The sequence below is a fragment of the Alligator sinensis genome, unplaced genomic scaffold, assembly GCF_000455745.1.
Source record: "Alligator sinensis unplaced genomic scaffold, ASM45574v1 scaffold237_1, whole genome shotgun sequence".
Lineage (NCBI taxonomy): Eukaryota > Metazoa > Chordata > Crocodylia > Alligatoridae > Alligator > Alligator sinensis.
The window spans coordinates 7,373-21,296 of record NW_005841849.1 but is presented as its reverse complement, the minus strand read 5'-3'; the positions used below and the strand labels follow the sequence as shown (position 1 = coordinate 21,296).

The 13,924-nt window shown below is 46.8% G+C and overlaps 1 protein-coding gene across 4 annotated transcripts in view; it reads left to right on the top strand.

The window, feature by feature from the left end:
• LOC112550970 (uncharacterized protein DDB_G0292642-like) overlaps positions 1-6,844 on the top strand; it is an 8,183-nt gene extending 1,339 nt beyond the window's left edge. The window contains exons 1-3 of one of the 4 annotated variants that reach the window (XM_025209146.1): positions 85-289; positions 1,886-2,053; positions 5,885-6,844. In XM_025209146.1, the coding sequence (XP_025064931.1) occupies positions 224-289; positions 1,886-2,053; positions 5,885-6,340 (690 nt within the window). In that variant the 5' untranslated portion in view covers positions 85-223 and the 3' untranslated portion in view covers positions 6,341-6,844. Of the gene's footprint in view, positions 1-84; positions 290-1,885; positions 2,054-4,189; positions 4,449-5,884 lie in introns of those variants that run through there. The other 3 variants (XR_003095062.1, XR_003095067.1, XM_025209148.1) reach the window with 3 other exon arrangements.
• Positions 6,845-13,924: the final 7,080 nt, after the last annotated feature.

The following is a 13,924-nucleotide window of genomic DNA, read 5'->3' as shown; positions in this document are numbered from 1 at the left end:
CTTTCATAAATTAAGCAGCTTCCAGGTGGTAAAATTGAAAAACTCAGTTTATTAACAAAAACTGAGGACAAAAAAAATTGTTGGGTAATCAGGTATAAGCATACATCACCATCACTCTGGTCCCGCATGGTCCTTCTAGCTTTCCTTCAAACAACAATCTTAAAGTAAGCTCCTGTTTGCTCTTTACTCATTAGGTGATGATGATGATATATTGAGAGTGGAAATGTCTTGTGGACATGCTGCAGATCCTGGCTCTTTAACCGGTTGGTGTCGAAGTCTCTTAGATCAGGTAACAGCAGGAAGGAGTTGCAAAGACCTTGCTGTACATTCAATATATTTGTTTCTTCCAGACATGTCATTTCCTATAATGAAAGTGTTCTGTCAGGAAGTAAAACTGCCTTCAGTTGTTCTATTTAGCTCCCTGAGATCTTTTTAGTGTCATTTAAATCATTGTAACAGGGTGATCTGACACTTTGAGAGAGCATATTTGGCAGAAGGGGCGGGGGCTAATGTGGCTTAGCCCCCCCAAACGCAGGGCACCAGTAGGGCTGTAAGGCATCCTGGCTGCAGGCTGCTGGCGGCTGCAGCAGGGGTGGGGAGGAGAGTGGGTGCAGTGGTGAGAGAGGGAGTGGGGCTAGGACTGGGGCTAGGGAGGGGGCAGGGGCAGGCGCTGCACAGCCGGGGCAGGGCGGGGCAGGGTGTGGGACTGTACTGAGAGTGGCTCATCCGGGGGGGCACGGCTCCCACTGCTATGTGCACCCGGGAGGCAAGACGGGCACGTGCTGCCAGATCTGCGTGGGGCAGGGCAGGCTGCTGCTGTGGGCAGAGCTGCGCTGGACTCTTACCGGCAGGGGCTGGACTGGGCTGCTCTTGGGGCAAATGGCAGCGGTCCTAGGAGGAGGCTATGGGGGGGGCTGCAGTCACCCCAAAATTTGCCATATCCCCCCAACCCCCTCCCAGCACCGCCACCATCCACCCCAAATGCAGCCCAGCCCTTGCCAGGAAGAGCCCAGCACAGCCTTGGCTCCAGCATACAGCGGCAGCCTGCTCTGCCCCGTGCAGATCTTCCTAGGCGCATGAAGCAGCGGGAGCCGCCACCCCCTCCCTGCGCCCCCCCAGATAAGCTGTGGCTCTGCCGCATGCCCCGCCACGACTGTGCAGGACCTAACACAGCACCACTCCCTCCCCCCCAGCCCTTTCCCTTCCCCCTGCCAACTTATCTGCTGGGGGGGCATGTGCATGCACATTCAGCCCCCTCAAATTTTTTCTCCCCCTGCCTATGAGAGCAAGCAGCCCTGTTGAAGTAGCCTAGCTGTGGTCATTTAGCTAATGAGAAAATGCCCCACAGGAAGTTTAAAATCCCAAAAGAGAGAGTAGGGGGAGAGAAACCAATGAAAAGAGCATTTGCAGGCAGAAGGCCAACTGTGACCCAAACAAGCTGGCTACCAGGAAGGAAAGAGCCATGCTAGCATACTGGGGCCAGAGCCAAGGGGAATATGCAAAACGAATATGTACTGTATTCTTCCTGTCTCTTCTCTCCGGTAACAAAAGAAGCTCAAAGTTTAGGGGATCCATTTCAGATAAACATACAATGTGCTGATGCTGCTCTAAAGCTTATACGTTCTTGAGCCCTCACTATTTCATTTGCCCCAGGACAAAATCATCTTCCAGATCATTGTAAGTAAATAGCAGGCCTTCATCCTCACTGCAAAGTCCGCTCTGGTATACCCCAAGGCTCATACATGGTCCTTTATTCCTGTTCCTCCTCCCCTGCCCTCTAATACAAGTTAAGACACCCTTAACTTTGACCTTAATGGTTGGCTTGTACCTACACAAGTATAGCATATTGCTTCTTATCTCACATTTTTGCTTTCTTGATATCCAGGGTTACTTCAAGTTTCACTGCCCTGCTGATGTTAATGGGAAGAAATGTGGGGCAGAGTGGTCCTATCAGGAAGTCCGGCGGAATGCTTCGCTAACCGAAAAAGAGCAAGAAAACTTTGAAAAAAAACTTGCAGAATTTGCAGCTAAATATTACTGTGATTTCAAAGAGGTGAGTATTGAACCCTGTTACTTCTCTCCTCTTCCACTCCACTACCTTTTTTCTTTCATCCAGACGCTTTCTAAGTAATGGCAAAGTTGAGCAACTCTTGCTGAGGCGCTTGCAGCTGCTGGTCTGCATGACTGCAGTGTAACTACGGTGGCACATCGAACAGATTTCCATCCCAATTGGTTATTTTCAAGCCCTTTTATATTTTTTATAATACAAAAAATATGAGAGAGAGAGAGAGAGAGAGAGAGAGAGAGCGCGTGCACGCGTGTGTGCCAAGAGAACAGGATTTAGGTTTCTTACATCTTGCAAGGTTACATCTTCCACACGTGTGACCAACTTTGTTCTCTGTAGTTGTTTTGTAGGAGCTTACATTCTGCTGCACATTAAACAGGACCTAAGCACTATAGCTGTCCTGAGTACCCAACTGGCATGATCTTACAGCCTGTTGGAATCATTTAAGTAACTCATTTGAAGGAGGCCAGCTCTCCTGGCCATGTAGGGATCAGGACGGTCCTGATCCCCATGTGGCGGGGAGACAGCTGTCCCTGCAGCCAGCACAGCTCCCACCACATCAGGGCTTAGCCAGGGAGCAGTGGACCCTCTGCAAATTGCTCCCAGTCAGCACCTACACCTACTGCACATTAGCTAATGTGCAGGAAATCTTCTACCTGTAAATGCAGGTAGTAGATTTACTGCATATTAGCCTGTTTTCTGCACAGTAGCTCATCGCAGTTACACAGTGATGCTTTACTGTGCAGCAAATTAGACTACTGTGCAGCACAGCGTCTCATGTAGACATGCTCAGTGATGCCAAACTAAACCCATTCCAGAGCCTTCCCAGGCAGTAGACAGCCCAGGGTCTCTGCAACAAGAAGCTAAGCCACGGGTCACATGCATGACCAGGAGCTCAAGTCATTCACTGAGCCACAAAATTCTCTCCTTCCCTCTCACCAATGCCAGGATATGCACAAACCAAACCACAGCAACATGTTACAAGCCTGGCAGAGCATACTCCAGCACCCCTTAAGGATAAGCACAAAACTGGCACTGGTGGGCTTCTTGCAGGAGAGAAGACTATACAAACAATCTCTCTGCAAAGCAGTTCCAGACCAGCCTGCATGACGGCTGAAGTGAATAAGCCACCTCTTTAGTAGTGCCTAGATTGCTAGACATTGCTTAGATGAACACCTTGCTGGGGTCGTTTGACCCCAGTACTTTTTCCTGCCATGGCAGGGGGTCAGACTTGATGATCTGCTCAGGTCCCTTCCGACCCTACCAACTATGAAACTATGACATGCATTTTGCCTCTAGACCAGTGGTTCTCAACCTTTCTAGACTCAAGGCAGTCCTCAGAAAAGGCCACGTCTTAGCTTTCACTCATTTGACTACAGAGCAATTCTTCCATTGCAAAGACCTCAGAAAGACTGCAGCAGGTTGGAATGATTTAGACATCATCGAGGCATATTCAAAGTTGCTGGGTTGATCTTGTAAATTGTGTGCAGGTGTTTGCACATATAACTGCTAATACTGCACAGCACGCTTAAAAGGCACCCTGGCTAAGAATCACTGCTCTAGAGACATTGAGAAAAAAGCCCCCTTTACTCTTTTTAAGGCAGTAGAGGTATGGAATTTCTGATAGGCTCTTTTCCCTTGGACTAGAGCAGGGGTGGGCAATTATTTTGGGCAGAGGGCAGCTTACTGAGTTTTGGCAAGCCATCGAGGGCCACATGACAGGCAGCCCGCAGGCCAGATAGAATGGCCTGGCGGGCCACATCCAGCCCCCAGGCCACATTTTGCCCACTCCTGGACTATAGCAAGAATTAGCTCTATGCATTTCTTCTGATGCACCTCCTCACTCCGACATTTGGAAGATCCTTAAGGCCAAGAAAGGGTCAGGCTGATTATTTCAGCATGGCTTAGGCAGCAGCAATATACTTACATACTGATGCTGTCCTTTGTCACAAGTTCTTTATCCCAGAGAGACATGTTCTCCATATCAATTTGGAGTCCTTGCATCTGGCAACATGAATATCCATCACTTAGGCCATATGCTATGCCAGCTGAAGACACATTCCCATCAGAGAAATAGGCAATGCAGAGTTTAAACCTCACGTTTACTAACAATACTCCTTCAAGTTGCCTCTCGTTCTCCAGTGCTCGGATTGGGAGAGCAGTTTTACAGTTCTCTCTCCAGTTCCCTGGCCCGCACCCCACAAGGAACATCCTGCTTGCTGATCTCCCGTGAGCAGAGATGCACAGGAGCCCTCAACAGTAATGATAGCCTACCAGCAACCTTGCTTCCCTGAGAGTCACCATATTCCATCCACCTTCCCATCTGCCTCAGAGATCTCCATACAGCTAAGACTCTGGGAGTCAGACAGAGGAGCTAAGTCAGGTGGGTTGTACTTCTGCACTTAATGTCACAGACTGACCACTGTGTACCACAATGAAATCCTCTGGGTAGCCCTAACTGACAGTTTTCCAGAAATTTCCAGATCTTAATGGCACCATTTCATGAGAGTAAAGCTTAAAGAATCATGACTATTTGGAGGTAACCTGTTTCCTTCATAATATAAAGCAGGGCTGCGCAACTTCTAGGCAGTTAGGAGGCCGCATATCAGTAGGAGGTCCTACTGGTGCAGGCTCCACCCCATGTGGGCAGCACCAGGACAAGCCAGAGCTCCCCCAGGCTGATGGATATCCCCCTCCACTGCACCATGCACCTGCATGTGCAATCCCACTCTCTCTGCCCCCTGTGCCCACACAACCCCAACCTCACCTCCATTCCCTGCATCACACAGCTCCACCTGCAGGGCAGGGGCGCAGGTAGGAAGACTCCAACTGCGCTTGCAGCCAGAGCAATGAGGCAAGCAGCAACTGGGTAGGAGTCCAGGGGTCACAACTTAACCCCTCATGGTTCTGCATGCAGGTGACTTGAACTGCCTGTTCTTACACTCCCCTGGATTCTCCTAATAGGAGAAATCCAGATCTTCTGTCAGCCCTATTTGCTGGACAATGGGATTGATCTAGTCACGTAGGATCATTCCATATAGGAAACAAGGAAATAAACTTCTTTTTAAATTGAAAGCATGGTGGATCTTGAACTCAGGCTGCTTAAAATTTTTTTTTTTGTTACTGCCATGAATTCAAGTTCTTTAAGATCACAGATCAACAGCACATGCTTCTTCAGCCTGACAAAGGTGTTTGTGCCCAAAAGTTTGCAAAGAAGATTTTTTTCCAACTAATTGAGTTGGTCTAATAAAAGATATCAGATTTACCCAAAGAACCTTGTCTCATTAATGAGAACACTCCTTAGTTAAAGAGCCAATATTCCCTCCCCTCCCTTAGGAACAGAGGATACTCCCAATCCACATCCCTGGGTCAGCTCAAACAAATACATGATGCTTCTGGTAATTATATATAAATACTAAGTTTAGAAAGAAAGAAAAAAAGAAAGAAAAAAGCATTTCAGAAAATATCTTTTTTTTTTTTTTAAAATCAGAAAGAAGGCAAGGCTCCACCCAACCCTCAATCTGTGGGGCAGTGTCATCTGGTCCCTAGGTCTCCCCACATGTCTGGAAATTGGTGGAGGGGGAGCAGTGGCAGCATTAACTGCCACTCCCCTGCTGCCAAATGTCCAGACCCATAAGGAGACCCACAGGCCAGATGATGTGGCCCTGTACACTAGAGTGGGGCTGGTACACAGTCACTCCACAGCTGGATCTAGCACATGGGTTGAGCTGATGCATGAATCTGACATATGAGATCAGACCATGAATGGGGCTGAGCTGGTTCATGGCATCGTTTCTGAAATTCTTGTTTCCTTCCCAGTGTCCCAAATGCAAGAGCTTTGTGGAACGCAAGGATCTGACAAACCTCAGAGTGCACTGCATCCTCTGCCTTTCACTGAAGGGGGAGCAGTTTGAATTCTGCTGGCAGTGCCTGAAGCCCTGGAAAGGCAGTGGAACTTCCTCCGTGAAGTGTGCCAATGACGGATGCAGGAACCAGTCTCTGGACATCCTGGCAGACTGCAAACTGAAGGCTCTCCCAGGAAGTGAAATAAAAGACTGCCCATCCATTCGCGCTTGCCCCACCTGCAGGCGCCTCATTGAGCACAAGGAACAATGCAAATATGTCATGTGCAGTCAGTGTCACATTGAATTTTGCTTTGCCTGCCTTGAAACTGCACGGGAATGCCAGGCCAAGAAATGTAGTGCTTATTTTTTGTTCTGTGCTAAGCCAGTGGCTCCAAGGCAAACCACAATCCCCGTGTGGTCTCAGAAATAAGGAAAATCCTTCCTGCCATGCAGACCAGGGTGATTAGGACAAGGCTCAGTGTCAGTGCTCCAGTACACCTCCTGATGGTCCCAAGTTGTGCAATATTCCTCCCTTCCACCAAATGTAGATTGACAGATAGATACGGAAACTGAGCGATAGATAGGACAAATGTCACTAATTTCCGCCTCTTGTTAATTCTTTAGTAGTGATGCTACTTCTTAAGCCCTATTCCAATGACCCTTCCTATAATTCCTAATAGAACTCTATCCTAGAGCCATGCCATAGAGCAGACTACTGGCACCTGCCAGCACACCAAAGGTGCTGGAAAAAGTCACTTTTGCAGACAGGGAAAATAAATGGCCTGTAACAACAGACTGTTTACATATTTACACGTCTGCCCCTGGTAGAATGAAGCAAGATTTAAACTGTGATCAGGAGCAGAATCAAATGTTAAGAGAAGCCTGTGAACAGGAAAGGTTTCTTTGGGGTGGAATTAAAAAAATCTTAGTCCTGCCCAAGACTACGTTATTCCTCCTTGACTCTAACCCTCATGTACATAGCTCATCCCCACATACATCCACCTCTTTTTCATGCAATAAGTGTCTGATTCAGCACACTAATTGCAAACCCATGGCATCCTCAACTTGGTAATGTGAGTTCTGGTTTTCTTAACATAGTAATCTATAAAACTAGACTCACACTGGTCTTTCTGTCTATAAGCTGAACCAGTCTCCCACAAATAAAATAAATTTGGTGCAGAAGTGTTCTGTACTTCTGTGTATTACTGTATTTCTCCTGTGTATTAAAGAGACCTTTACTGCAATGAATGAATTTCAGAAGGTTCAGAACTTCAAGAGATTTAGATGCTTCTCCAATGGTTGTTCAGCCTTTGACAAGGGCTTGTACAGCTTGGCTGGAATTGCTACCAAAACATTTTATTCCCATTTCTAGTTGGGATGGAAGTATTACAAAAACAGCTTCTCATGTAGTACTTTGACTCCTGCAGTCTCTGCTGGAGCCAGGAGGGCCAAAGGGGAGGGAAAGTATAGCTGAGCCTGGACAAAGCCCCGGTGGGAGTGCATCCCTGGGTTGAGAATGACTCATCAGAGCTTTGGTGCATTACCGATCTGTCCCAGATGCTTTCCTTTCCTGGCTGTGTTGTGATGTGACTTAATGCAGGCTCTCATCTTTGCAAGCTATGGGGGGGCCTGTGCTAACTGCCTCCACTTATCCACCCCACCCCAATGCAAACTGAGCTCCCTCCACGACGGGGCTGGGGCTGGGAGGGGGAAGTGGAGGAGCCAAGGGAAAGTGGCTGCAGCTCGCAATCACAGCAGTTCCCAATCATAGCTGTATCCCCCAACCCCCAGGACCCAACAGCAAACGTCTGATGGGTCTTGAGGATCACTGTAACTCATGTCACTTCCAGATGGGTTCAAAGAAGGGGCGGGCAATTATTTTGGGCGGAGGGACACTTACCAAGTTTTGGCAAGCTGTTGAGGGCCATGTGGATAGCCTCATCCGTTAACAGGGGCCCCACACCCTGGTCGCCATCTTGGGAGCAGAAGGTCCTACTGCCCCAGTCTCCTGTCATCTTTGACAGGCAGCCAGGAGCAGATAAATATCAATTTTCTAAACTTTTTAGGTGCCCCACAGGCTGGAGAGAATGGACTGGCATGCCAGATTCAGCCCACGAGCTGTATTTTGTCCGCCCCTGGTTCAGAGCAACAAATAAATTGTACCAGAGAGCTTTTCTCTGGTGGTAAAAGGTATAACATTTTGCAAAACTGAGCCCTACCTGCCTGGCCCTGGAGATCACACAGCCAAACTTCTGAGCTTAGCAGGAAACAGAATATTAGCTCAGAGAAAGAGACCTGCTCAAAAAGATGCACATATCTAACAGTAGGGAATTTCCAGATTTCAACATCCGTACTTGCATGACCCTGATCAGACCTTCCTGTTCCATTTATCATAAATATTGCCTTTTCTAAGAAAGATACTGAAAAATAAAAGTTTGAGTTTCACTTTCTTTTCCTTCTGTTGCCACATTCTATTTGTCCTGCACATTTCATCAGGAGGACCTGAATCAAGAAGAAAACAGCTGGCTGCAAGTCAAGCACAGCTGCCTGTAGCCACACCGCAAGCTGTTTAAAGCAGTTGTGCACAATCTTTTGGCCCCATACATGCACCAGATGTGGCCTCCTGACCCAGCCCCAGACAACCTGCAAATGCGGCCATATGATCTGGCCACAGGACTTGGAAATTTGATGGTGGAGGAATAGTGGCAGTGTCAATCACCACCACTCCCCCGCTGTCAAATTTCTGGACCCCTGGAGAGCCCTGTGGGTTAAATCCCATGGGTCCCCAGGCTGGATCTGGCCCACAGCCTGGTGTTTGACCCCTGGTTTAAAGCAACCTTTTGTTCTCTATTCCAAGCCTCCACTCTCTTAGTCAGCATGGACTTCGATGGCTTGGTAATATGTGGAGAATGGATGATGGCTAGATACCTAAGGTTCTCTCGTATGGAGAAATCTTTACAAGAAGAAGACCATGTGGGCATCCTTACCTCCAGTTCAGAGATGCTTGCAAGAGAGATATGAAGGCACTGAACATTGAGACAAATCACTGGAAGCAGATTGATGAAGATCAAAGTACTTGAAAAGAGTCTATAAAGCGTGGAATGAAGGCTTCTGAGGAAAGAAGAGCCCAACATGCCTAGGAAAGAAGACACCTCAGGGAGAACCCCATGCCACATCCAGGATTGTTTGATACAAACTGCAAATGCAAGAAATGTGGAAGGGACTGTCACTCAGGAACTGGTCTCTATAGCCACACTTGCAAATGTTCAGTGAGCTGATGCCACTATTCTCTTGTCCTGTGAGACAGACAGAAGCCTACTATGCCTACCCTGTTCTCCAGATTGCTTCCACAAAATGATGCACCCCTGACCTTTCACAGATGATGTTGGAGCACCATACCTGGAACACAACCTGCAAACTGCTCCCTCAGCTTCTTATGTTGCTCACTTGCAACATGAACACAGAACTGGCAGAAGCCACTGGAGACTCAAGGCCAGCCCCCTGCCATTGCAGGGAACCACTTAGTTACCTGATCAACCTCCATCTTAAAAGCAGCTACATGTTTTTTGTCTTCATGGCTCCTGTTGGGAGGCTGTTCCAGAGCCACACACTTAGATGATTCAAAAACTTTAACTAGTACCCCTAGTACCCAACTAAATTTTAGTTCATTATCACTTGTTCATGTCCCAGCATTGGTCTTTAGTTAAATAATTCTCTTCCCACTCACAAGAAAAATACTTCTTTTCTAGTGTCCCACCCATCCCTCCCCCTTCCTCCCGCAAATGTATTTATAAGCAACAATCCTACCCCTCCCAGTCTTCCCCACCTAGCCTCCATTAGTTTGGCTAAGGCGGCCAACCTCTTTAGTCCCCTCTCACATGATCTGCTCTCTATCTCCATGATTATTCTAGAAGTCCTTCTCTTAACCTATTCCCATCTGGCTTGAACTTTCTTGAATATGCGTGGCCACAATGGTACAAAGCATTCCAGATGAAACCTCACCATTGCCTTGCATGTTGGCATCATATGCAAGAATATAAATCATTTGTATTTGGGCAGTGTGCAACCTACTGAATTCAGTAGGTTGCTCAATTAAGTAGGTTGCTCAGTGGTCTGCTGTGGCTCTTTCTTTAGAGGGCACCACTTCTCTGATCAGCTGGAGCTCATCAGTAGCCCTGCACAGTTGATCAAAGAAGTGATGCCCTTTGCAATAAAAGCTGCAGCCAACAGCTAGAGCACCTCTGGGGTCTTGTACTGCTGACTGCTGTGGCCATACAGATGTGTAACTAGTTAGTTCTCTGCCCTGGGTGGTAGCAGTGCACCCAGGTACCACTTTTACAAGACAGTTTTGGTTCTTGCCAACAGCAGACAGTACACACAAGAACAGGGTGGTGGTAAATGTTTAGTTGGTGTGAAGAGAGGGTGGTGAAGGGTCTTCAGTGTCAGACTCCACATCACTGGTAGGAGGTACAAGCAAGGTAACATCCATAAGAGAGATAAGCTAGTGGGATGCTTAGAAGCCATAATGGGGATGGCAACTACAGAAATACGTGTCGCAGACAATGAGCGAGGAGCACAGATCCACACAGGAGACTGTATTTTGGTGCGCACCACTCTCACAATGCACCTCACAATGCAGCTGACTGCAGGCTTCCAGCACACCGATCGCATAAGAGTGAATTTACCTCACACACAACAAATTTTTGGTATAAAAAGGGTCATCGCATAAGAGCAAATTAGCACATACAGAACCTGCATAAAGCGAGGGAAACCTGTACACCCCCCCACTAGGTAGCACACCTTCATAGTGATAGAAGGAAGGAACCTAACCCGGCAAAGGACTTGGCTTGTATCATAGTTTCTCTCTAATTAGGTTGACCATATGTCCTGGTTTGGTTGGGGCAGTCCTACATTTCAGAGGCCAGTCTTGGCCAGCTGGTGAGAATTAAAATGAGCGTCCTGGGTGCAGGCTGTGGAGGCAGAGCAGATGGAGCTGTGAAATAGGAAGCCCCAGTAGACAACAAAATTGCCCTAAAATAGGTTAGCTTGATTAGGGGAATGACCATTAACACTAATTATTACTTTACAGGTGATTGTTAACACCTGTGAGTTAAAGAATAATGGGTCATTTATGAGCCACTGACTCCCTGCAGCAGACAGTGTCCCAGATTTCACATTGTCCCATGCAGTCACCAGATCTTTAATGGAAATGCCTCTTATAATCTGTGCTAGGTTCTCATTTGCCCTTTTACAGCCCCATCACATAAGGGGGTCAGTTATTCTGTGATCAGTTCCTCTATCACTTCTAACTCAAAAGCCTCCAGCTCATGGCAGTCTCAGAGGTAGCCCTGAAGTGCATGGCCTGCACTTTGCACTACTGAATGTCATCTTATTTCTACGATTCCAGTGCTCAAGGTCAGCCAGTTGCATGTGTATGATATCCCCACTCTCTGCTGCCCAGATACCTCCCACCTTTGTTTCATCAGCAAGCGTCATCAACATGCTCATTTTTGTAACAAGGTCATTAATAAAAGCATGAAACACAATTCATTCCAACGTCTACCCCTGAAGAACTGCACTGATAACCTCTTTCAGGCCTGGGGGAAGGGTCTTACCCTTGGTGTCCCCATTGGCTCTGGGCTTCAAGTTATACCTGGCTACAGACCAGATCAGCCAGCCTCTCAGCATACAGCCACTGACCACTTCCTCCCAACTTCTGAGCTCCAGACCCTCCACCTTGGAGAACAGCCATGTTATCAGGGTTGAAGCTTTGGAGTCTTTCCCCACTTGTATGTATGGCTATTTTGAGAAAAGGCTATTCCTTTACCTTCTTCATCTGGTTTCTTTTATAACCTGTTTTGTTCTCAATATGCAGAGTTAGGGGATATCATAGATGCTTGAGGAACATATGATTTTTCATATTGAAATACAAACATTTCATTTCTCCACATACTCTAACCCTGTATCATAATCTCTGTCAAAAAAAAAAACACCAAACCTAATTCATGTTGACACCTATGTCACCAGTTGGAACAGGATGGATCCTTGACTTACCAACAGCTGCAAGTGAGGGTGCAGACAAGTCTAGTGTGCCCGACACTGGAATTGTGGTACTAGGTTGGTGAATTGAAGCCACTTTTGTGTTGGTGACCAAGAAAGGATAGGCCAGTCCTTCCAAAGCACACTGCAAAAGAATACATAGAGCAGGGCAGTATTAGGAGCCACACACAAGTGAATGCAGAACCAGAGAAGGAGGAACAGCTCCAGTATATTCTGAAAAAGGCTCTGAAATGTGAATGAGAGCTGAGCCAAGGCAAACCAGATGTTTACACTTGGGTGCTGACAATCCAGGTGAATTGTGCAGATGGGACATGCACATAATGCTGGCAGTACTGGGATGGGCAGGAGAGACACACAACAAAGTGACTGGGAATGGATGCAGGAGGGAGTAAAAATCAAGCTGGGAAAACCAAGCAAATAGGGAAATGCATAGATTTTTATTGGGGTAAGACAGTTTATTACTAAAGGGTCATTTGCTGGTTCAGTGGGAGAATGGCAGACATGTGTCAGGAATATGATGACAGGAGGTGTTTGGTTTGTTAGAGCTAATGCAATTACCCAGCAGTACTGCTGGGTGGATCTGATGGTCACGCAGCTTAACAGCTTGGCTTAGCAGGAAATGCAACCCAAGCCCTAAAGAAATGCCTGCATTCTATTCATTCCTTGCATCTGTCTTCAGGGATTTCCAAATAAGCACATGTCCACATACAGGAAAAAGGTGGCTTATCCATCCTGTTAAGTGCTGCTTCTTCCAGTGAAGCAAAACTGGAAAGTTACTTTCTATTTCTATTCTAACATCTCATCCCTAGGCCCTGCATCAAGAAGGAAATAGATGAGCACAAGTCAAGCACAGCTGCCCACAGACAGCAAACTGTTTAAAGTGATCTTTTAGTCCCTAGGCTGCTTCACCAAAATCAAGCATACCCATTTTTTTCTTTGAACAGCCAAAGTTTCAGCACAGTTCCTTAAACACCCTATAGACTGCTCTGTCCATGTCTCACATCTGTACTGTGAGAAGTATAGATCTAGGAGGGGTCACTGGGAACATCCACATCAGTCCCCTGCTACCACAGACAGCCAGCTCATATAATCCCCTTGGTAAACTGATCGTGCTTCATATTAAGAGTAGCTAAATTACTCTGTCCTCACTGCTCCTATTGGAGCAGCCCAGATTAATAGAAACCTTTTGCTAGTTTCCAGCCTAAATTTAATCCTAACCAGTTTATAACCATCTGCTCTTGCATTGACATGGTGTTTTAACTTAGTCCCCTGTCCATGTCCTCCTCCTCACCCCCCTCTTCAATGTATATCTCCAATGGACATCAAACCCTTGCAGCCTTCAGTTTTGCTAGACCAAACAAGCCAAGCTGTGCTAGCTTCTTGTCTTTGATGCTCAGTTCCCTGATCATCATGATAGCCCTAGCCCTTCAATGCACCTGGTCCAGTTTGGGCTTCTCTTTCTTGACAATATGGTGGGCAGCACTGTACACAACATACCAGATGAGCCCTCCCCTGTGCCTTGTGCAACAGCACTGATATTTCCGTATTGCTACTGGAAATGCTCCTTCATTCACTTTGCCTTTTTCACTATCACATCATGTAAATGGTTCAAATATCCTGTGATCAGCTAGAACCTCCAGGTTCTTCTCCTTCTCAGTCATATCCACCAACATATCCTCTCAACTTTGTCTAATAAACAAATATCAGCAGCACAATCCTACTTTTTGTGCCAAAGACAAATTAAGTCAAATTAGATCCAAGATGTACCCCTGAAAAGCCACATTAGTAACCTCCCCCAGGCTTCGTGCCTCCCCTTTAGCTAGCTCATTACCTGTTTACCATCCTTCTCTAATCCAATCTTCTCCAACTTACATAATAATTCCCCTTGTGAAACCGTACTGCTTGAACGAAGCCCAGAGAAACAAGACCTACTATATGCCCTTGGTTTGAAAAT